The sequence below is a fragment of the Cyclopterus lumpus genome, chromosome 21, assembly GCF_009769545.1.
Source record: "Cyclopterus lumpus isolate fCycLum1 chromosome 21, fCycLum1.pri, whole genome shotgun sequence".
In the NCBI taxonomy this organism is placed as follows: Eukaryota; Metazoa; Chordata; class Actinopteri; order Perciformes; family Cyclopteridae; genus Cyclopterus; species Cyclopterus lumpus.
Window position 1 is genome coordinate 3,984,561 of NC_046986.1, and position 8,040 is coordinate 3,992,600.

At 38.6% G+C, this 8,040-nt stretch overlaps 2 protein-coding genes across 2 annotated transcripts; one reads left to right on the plus strand and one right to left on the minus strand.

The window, feature by feature from the left end:
* Nucleotides 1–372: 372 nt before the first annotated feature.
* LOC117750435 (trace amine-associated receptor 13c-like) lies at nucleotides 373–1,571 on the plus strand. Its single transcript, XM_034561658.1, has 2 exons — nucleotides 373–545; nucleotides 767–1,571. Exons 1-2 carry the CDS (start codon nucleotides 382–384, stop codon nucleotides 1,569–1,571), a joined length of 969 nt encoding a protein of 322 aa, XP_034417549.1. The 5' UTR covers nucleotides 373–381.
* A 4,683-nt stretch (nucleotides 1,572–6,254) lies between these two features.
* Nucleotides 6,255–7,597, minus strand: LOC117750434 (trace amine-associated receptor 13c-like). The gene is made up of 2 exons (XM_034561657.1): nucleotides 7,258–7,597; nucleotides 6,255–7,071 (listed from the first exon to the last, which is right to left on the minus strand). Exons 1-2 carry the CDS (start codon nucleotides 7,428–7,430, stop codon nucleotides 6,255–6,257), a joined length of 990 nt encoding a protein of 329 aa, XP_034417548.1. The 5' UTR covers nucleotides 7,431–7,597.
* Between the last annotated feature and the right edge of the window lie 443 nt (nucleotides 7,598–8,040).

Here is an 8,040-nt window from a genome sequence, read left to right on the forward strand (position 1 = left end):
TGAAATAGGTTTCCTTCGAATTGACCTTGAGAACAAATAGTTTACATTTATTGTTTTTAGAGTGTACAGCTAATCCAATTTACTAGCAAGGATTAAATGAAAACCATGATCCAAAAAGTTAAAGTTAAAGTTAGGGTTAGTTAAAGTTCGTTAAGTTCAGTTAGTTTGTTAGTTAAAGTCCAAGATTGAGGGAAGTCAGTGATGAAGGTCGACATGAAGATGACCAGAAACGACAAAGTGAAGGGGAGGGACTTCAGTCTCTACTGGAGAAAAAACTGAGCAGTAGAGAAATGACGAGACCAGAAAAGAGATACATCAGTTGTGTAACAGAGAGCTTTAGTCCAAAAGCAGCCAGAACTCAGCCTCCTCACACCTCTGAACATGGAGACGACTGAAGGCGCTGAACTCTGCTTTCCACTACTCTACAACCGTTCCTGCAGGAAACCTCCGTCTGATGGCATGCTTGTTAACGTTCTGCTGTATTTCATCTCTCTGCTCACTGCAGCTCTCAACCTGCTGGTCATCATCTCTATCTCCCACTTCAGGCAGAGATTAACTCTAAAACTAATGAATGAACTGATACACATATTCATCATAGAAATTAACATCAATTACATGTCTTACTTTTAATGTGAATATAAATATAATATCTGTATTTTGAAAATATGATGTATTCCAATATAATGTTGCATTCTAGAATTAATTCATTGATGTTAACAAGCTACTATTGTTAACAATCTCAAGTGATGTTATTCTTCCTCTCCAGGCAGCTCCACAGCCCCACCAACCTCCTCATCCTCTCCCTGGCTGTCTCAGATTTCCTCGTGGGCCTTCTGCTGATGCCGGTTGATATCCTTTTTGGAGAAACCTGCTGGTACCTGGGTGACTTCATGTGTGCTCTGTTTAATGTTATCGATTATATCATTATTTCTTCTTCGGTCGGAACTATGGTGCTCATATCAATTGATCGTTATTTGGCTATTTGTGACCCTCTACATTATAACATCAGAGTTACTCTGGACAGAACGAAGATCTCTATCTGCCTGTGTTGGATTTTCTCTGTTGTTTACAGTATTGTCATGTTGATGGATTCTCTGATACATTATGATTCAGATCGTTTCTGCTACGGAGAATGTTTTATTGTCCATACTTATATCACAGGAGTTGTTGACCTTGTCCTCACCGTAATCGCCCCCATTACTATCATCATAGTTCTGTATATGAGAATATTTGTGGTGGTTGTGTCTCAGGCTCAAGCCATGCAAACCCACATTGCATCGGTCACACAAAAGCGTCCAGTGGGTTTAACTGCTAAGAAATCTGAGCTGAAAGCAGCCAGGACTCTTGGTGTTGTTGTGGTTGTGTTCCTGATCTGCCTTTGTCCATTATACTTTTCTGCTTTTTCAGCCATGAACCTATCTTCGACATTTGTAACCTGGCTGTTCTTTTGTAACTCTTCTCTGAACCCACTTATTTATGCCTTATTTTACACCTGGTTTAAAAAATCTATGAAACTCATTTTAACATTCAAGATACTTCAGCCGGACTCTTGTGATATGACAATACTTTAGAGACAAACCAGTCCATGGAGATGGAAATGTATTTGCTATTGTATAGCTGGATACACTAAACTAAAGTCAAAAGTTGTAAAGGCTGGAGACAGTGTTGTTTTTATATGGTAATATTTTTACTTCATATTATTCCGGATTTGCACCTTATTGACAATTTATATTTCTAATTGCGCTCAAGTCCTGTATTATCTTATTACATCTTAAACATTTGTGAATCATGATCTTTAATAGACAATCAAGTGTGTATGGAAATATAAATATATTCAGTGTTGTATAGCTGGATACACTGAAGTAAAGTCAAAAGATGTAATGGCCGGAGACACATTGTTGTTCTTATATGGTAATGTTTGTATTTCATATTATTCTAAATGTGCGCCTTAATGAAAATATATATCTCTTTCTGCACTCCATATAATCACACTCTTTTCTACTTTGTACTCGAATACAGTTTGGTAATATCTTATTACATCTGGAATCTTTGTGACTCATTTTCTCTAACAGACAATCAAGTGTGTACATTGTCATTACTTAAGCTGAAACTATACTTGTACCCCAACAAAGCTGCTACTTTCAGTGTTGAGAAATAAAGTCAACGTGGAATATCCCTGTCGTGAGAAATAGTAAAGGTTGAAAGGCATAATAGGGGGCCTGGCTGCTTTGACTGACAGGTGGCGGACGTTTCAGATTTTTTTCAAGTGTACAGCTTCTCCACTTTACTAGCAAGGATGAAATGGAAACCATGATCCGAAAAGGTAAAGTTGTCAATGACAGAATAAACTATACCTTTCTGCTATTGCAGTGCATAAAACATCTTTAACCTTTGAAACCTGGCTGTTCTATTTGAACTCCTGTCTAAACCCACTTATTTATGCCTTTTTTCACCCCTGGTTTAGAAAATCTATGAAACTCATTATAACATTAATGATACTTCAGACTTACTCTAGTGATATGACAATACTTTAGAGACAAACTGGTCAGTAACAAAACTAAAACCTTCTATGAAGATGGAAATATATTCAGTGTTGTATAGCTGAATACACTGAAGTAAAGTCAAAAGATGTAATGGCCGGAGACACATTGTTGTTCTTATATGGTAATATTTGTATTTCATATTATTCTAAATGTGCGCCTTAATGAAAATATATATCTCTTTCTGCACTCCATATAATCACACTCTTTTCTACTTGAGAAATAAAGCCAAAGTGGAAGCGCCAAAAACTGTTTCCTCAAATGGCCACTTGAGGCTGGCTCCAAAAGCGAGTCCATCCCCCTAGACCAATATGTTAAAATGGCCAACAGCTCCAGCTAACTAGTCAAGCTCTACATGATGATGTTAAGAGGCTGAGTGACAGAGTGAGCAGGACACCTTCAAGACGAGGTCCTGCTTCGCCAAATATGTTATTTACACCTGTGAAGGAAAGTAATGATTAGGAGAGAGTTCAAGATCTGTGGCCAGATTGGGGAAAAAGGGACAGAAAGACAGACTCTCATACACAAACCTGACGCATCAGATTGAGGCTGAAGTCATGGAGGCTGTGATCAAATCAATCAATCCAGGTTTGAGTATTCGAGATAAGGTCAAGATTAAAAATGACCTCACCCTGCTACAGTTGAAGTCAATTTTAAAGGGGCACTTTAAAGAGGACAGCTCTACTGACCTACAGTATATCACAAGAGAGTCGCGAGTCCCCTCAAAACTTCCTCTTTAGGGCCATTGAGTTGAAAGACTCTCCCTAACTTGGTCAGATGAACAATACAGCCTTGAGCTCATCCAGAAGAAATTCTTGAGGCTTCTCAACTCAGGACTCTCGGAGCAAGCGGCCGCTTGGTTCACGAGCTACCTTGAGAATAGGTCTCAGTGCATCAGATATGAGGGTTTATCCTCTGATATTGCAACCATCTGTAAAGGTGTGCCACAAGGCTCTGTATTAGTTTTTTTAGGTCATTCCATGGAGTAATGGAGTAAGTAGTCTGTGGTGGTGGCACTAGAGATAATTTCATATACACTTTAGTTTGTAAAATGTGTGAAAGGCCCGTTAAAACAGGAAAAAGAGTATTGTATTACCCCTTCATGTCTTTTGCTGCAGAATCACAAAATCCAAAAATGCCAACATCCCTCCATTATCCGGACAACTCCACAAAACAAATTCATTCTTGTTACAGAATTCCTCAAACCTGGGCCCCTCTTGCTAAGAGGAGATATGTTAGCCACCACACCACCATGTTTGCCTCACAGGAGTCAGGCAAAATAAAAGAGTAGCTAGAGTAGTTGAATTTTTCCAAAATGCTTCAGTGTTGCATTGAACCAGTACACAATGTAAAGAAACATATATGATTTGAATGTAACAGTGTTTACATAAAAAGACATTCTGCCAAGACATGACTAAATTCTCACCAGCATGACCAATTTGTCTGTCGAATTTCAGCCACCATGTGTCTTTCTAAAGCATGTTGGTCTGACATGAGCCAGGTTGCAGTATCTTAAGTGTAACAATGAGCTTAATAGCTTTTCTAAACCAGGGTTTAAAAAAAGGCATAGCTCACAGGGTTAAGACAGGAGTTGAAATAGAACAGACATGTTACAAAGAAAGCAGATGAGGCATTAAGCAAGGTGTCCTGGCCTGTGAGCAAAACACTAAAATATGGACAGATGCACAAAAGAAACACAACAATAACAACACCAAGAGTCCTGGCTGCATTTCAGACACTTACTGAAAACGTGTTGGATTATTTGCCAAGAACACCATTTGAAAAGTGTTTTAAAACATGTTGATTTTTAAAGTCTCAGATTTTCAGGTCGGGACTAACAGAGCTTAGGGGCAATGACAGCAAAAGCCCACTAAGGGACTTGGGGACAGCCAGCAGAGCCTTGCCTGTGGATCTCAGGCTGTGCTCTGCTCAGAGGGGGCAGCAGTTCAGCAATGTAACTGGGAGCTAAACCGGTAATGGCTTTAAAGGTTCAATACTAAAATGTATTCTAAAACCTACCAGTACTGGGGTTTTGAAGAACTTTTTATCTAGTATTAAATCCATCAGCAAAAGGCGTGAGATGGTTTCTAGGTTAAACCCTGTGATTACTAGATAAATATAAGTATGTTATTTGGGTTATACAGTGGAAATTATAGGTTCAATTTAACAAAACACCTTGCATAATCATAGTATTATTATTACATGAATATATTATTGAAAACACACATTTTGCTTATGATTATGTCCCGTTCGAGACATATTTGTATAATTCAGTCAAACTCATGCACAAAGATGAAATAGACAAGGCGTATATCACTTTATTAAAAAGAGAGACAAGCGACAGAGAAAGGGCCAAGCAGTATACAGACTATTTTCAGATTATAGTTTGGATCAGTCATTGCAACATTTAACTTGATGCTTATGTAATACAGCTAAACAAATAATGTATACTAATGCCCACTTACATGGTTTTAAATTGTTTTGTTTTACAATATTTGCTATTTAAACATCTTACATGCACATATTTAAGTCAAAGAAATAATTTCTGGACCTGCGTATATATTTATATAAAAACAGGGTTAATGAGGTTTGAGCTATAGGGTTTATTGTGTAGCCACGGAAATAACATTTAATAAATAGCTTTTCGGTGAAATCCACCCAAAATGATTTGCAATTATGACTGATACTTGTAGAGAGAGAGGGTTGTTAAGGTTTGTTACGTCATCTAAGGCAAAGATGGTAGCCTTCTGGTCTGCAGGACTAAGAAGAAATAAAACGTGACCAAAACTGCAATTCGAATAAAGCGATGTGCCGATAAGAGTGTGACAGGGAAGAGAGACGGCGTCAATGTATCTCTGTGTTTCTGTGACAGAGGGAGGGGAAAAGAGATTCAGGCTGTGTGAGAAAAAGTGTTGTTTAACATTTTCTCCAATTTACATTTAAATCATCAGTATTCTAGTCTTCATTCTTATGTTGCGTTCAGAACAAAAGCGTTGCAAATTTTTCTCGAGAGTAGATTCCATGGAAAGTCAATGCACAGACGCGAATGGATGTCAATATTCGCAACGCTTTTGGTGTGAACGCAGCATTAGAATGCGTAAGGCCTCAAGGCAATCAATATTTATTTTTTTCTCTCCTGACTTCAGAAGTTGTAAGGATTTACGAACTTGCATTTTAGATCATTATTACTATTGTTTGGCCACCATTCAAGTGCATGTGCCATCATCTGGTGGCCAAAACATCGAAAGCTTATTTTCTTATCAGAGTCAAGGTACATTGGAGTGATTTTGTAAACTTGCGTGAGAGAGAACAGATTTTATTTCCCCTCACACTGTGTGGTCCAACCAAACTGAGGATAATTAAGTACAGTTGCTGATCAGTTTCACAACTACAATGTGCTTCAAACAAAACTGTCAAATATATTTACAAAAATATCAGAGATAGGATACCTCTGACTTTCAAATGTTGGAACAGATTAACAGAAATAAATGTTTACATATATCTGTGTTTCCTACCATCATTGTTGTGGAAATCATTGTCAATAACAATTGTGAGGAATAATTAACATTAATGTGTGATCAGTCACTTTACATACATTATTGTAATTAAAAGGTTATCTGTGAAACTTTGTTATTCAGGAAGTTTGTATCAAACAAGTAGCCCTTCGTACTATTGTTTACACTTTCAGTTTCAAAAAGGTTGGTGACCCCTGCTCTACATCATGTTGGTCTGACATGAGCCAGGCTGCAGTATCTTAAGAGTAACAATGAGCTTGATAGATTTTCTAAACCAGGGGTAAAAAAAGGAATAGATCACAGGGTTAAGACAGGAGTTGAAATAAAACAGATATGTTACAAAGAAAGCAGATGAGGCATTAAGCAAGGTGTCCTGGCCTGTGAGTACAACACAATAATATGGGCAGATGCACAATAGAAACACAACAATAACAACACCCAGAGTTCTGGCTGCTTTCATTTCAGATTTTTTAGCAGTTACAGTCACTGAACACTTGAGAGAGAAAGATGCAATCTGAGAGCGCATGGCACGAGCCTGAGACACAGCCACCACAAAAACTCTCATATACAGAACTATGATGACAGTGACAGGACCAATGAAGGACAAAAATATATCTAGAAGTCCAGCAATGTAGTTAATAAAAATGACACACTCTCCTAAGCAGGAATTATACCTGCCTGGTTGTTCCAGGTTATTCTTCAGCAGCAGACTGTTAAGGAAAATAGAAAATATCCAACACAGACAAACACAGACTTGAACTCTTTTTTGTGTGACTTTGTGGGGATAATGTAGAGGATCACAAATAGCCATATATCGGTCAACTGATATGAGAACCATGGTTCCTATTGAAGCAGAGGCAATAATATAACTCAGAACAGTATACAAAGTACACATGAGGTCACCGAGGAACCAGCAGCCGTCTATGACCACAATTTGAAAAAAGAAAAGGGGGCCCACGAGAGAATCTGAGACAGCCAGAGAGAAGAGGAGGAGGTTGGTGGGTGTGTGGAGCTGCCTGGAGAGATAAGAGAACAACATGCTGATCATTATTAGTAGCTTGAATTGTGATTAAAAGATAAAAGCAATGACTGAAACACATAAACATATTTCCCTGAAAGATATGTTATTATGTTTTCTTTCGTTCCATCAACCATTTCCTTTCTGTATACCAATTTTACAAAGAGGTAAAACATTTGAATACCTGAAGTGGGAGATGGAGATGATGACCAGCAGGTTGAGAGTCACAGTGAGCAGAGAGATGGAGGGCAGTAAAATGTAATTGAGCATAAATACATAATGAGGACGCATGTTCTTCCTGCAGGAGGAGTTGAGGAGTTGTGGAAAGCAAAGTTCGGCTTCTTCAAGGGTTTCCATTCTCAGGAAGAGACGAGATGATGCTGAGCTCGTCAGACAACTGATTGATCTATTTTCTTCCTCCACATCCTCCTTCTTTTACTCTGGTGACAACTTAGTGACATCAGTCGGAGTGACTGAACTTCCCCCTGACTGTTTCATCTATCTTCATTGGATGTTTTCCTGTATTTCCCCTCCACTTTTTTCCTTTTTTTCCTAAACAATTACAATTTCCATCATACTCTTCAACGGGGAACAGCAAGGCACATCACATTGCAAAGGGAGAGCACAGCGTCTGGTTACTATCATGCCATGAACCTGAAAAAGCTATAGATAAAAGCATATTTTCAAACCTTTTGCAATAAAGAGATTTAACTTGATGGGTTCGTAGTTATGTCATGTGTTGTTGAACGTATGCCCCTGCACTGATTCCCTGCTTCCCCACCTCAATAGTTTTCTCTGATCACTACTCAGGAAACCCCTTTATATGTTTCTGATCTCCAATCACCTCTGCCAGGTTGCATCTGCACCTTCAGGCCCCCAATTGCTCAGACAACCAGATTCATCTTCAGCTGGTCGCTTGTCCCATTCTCCGGCTGGATGTCCCCTTTCCCCTCTTGTTAATCTGCCA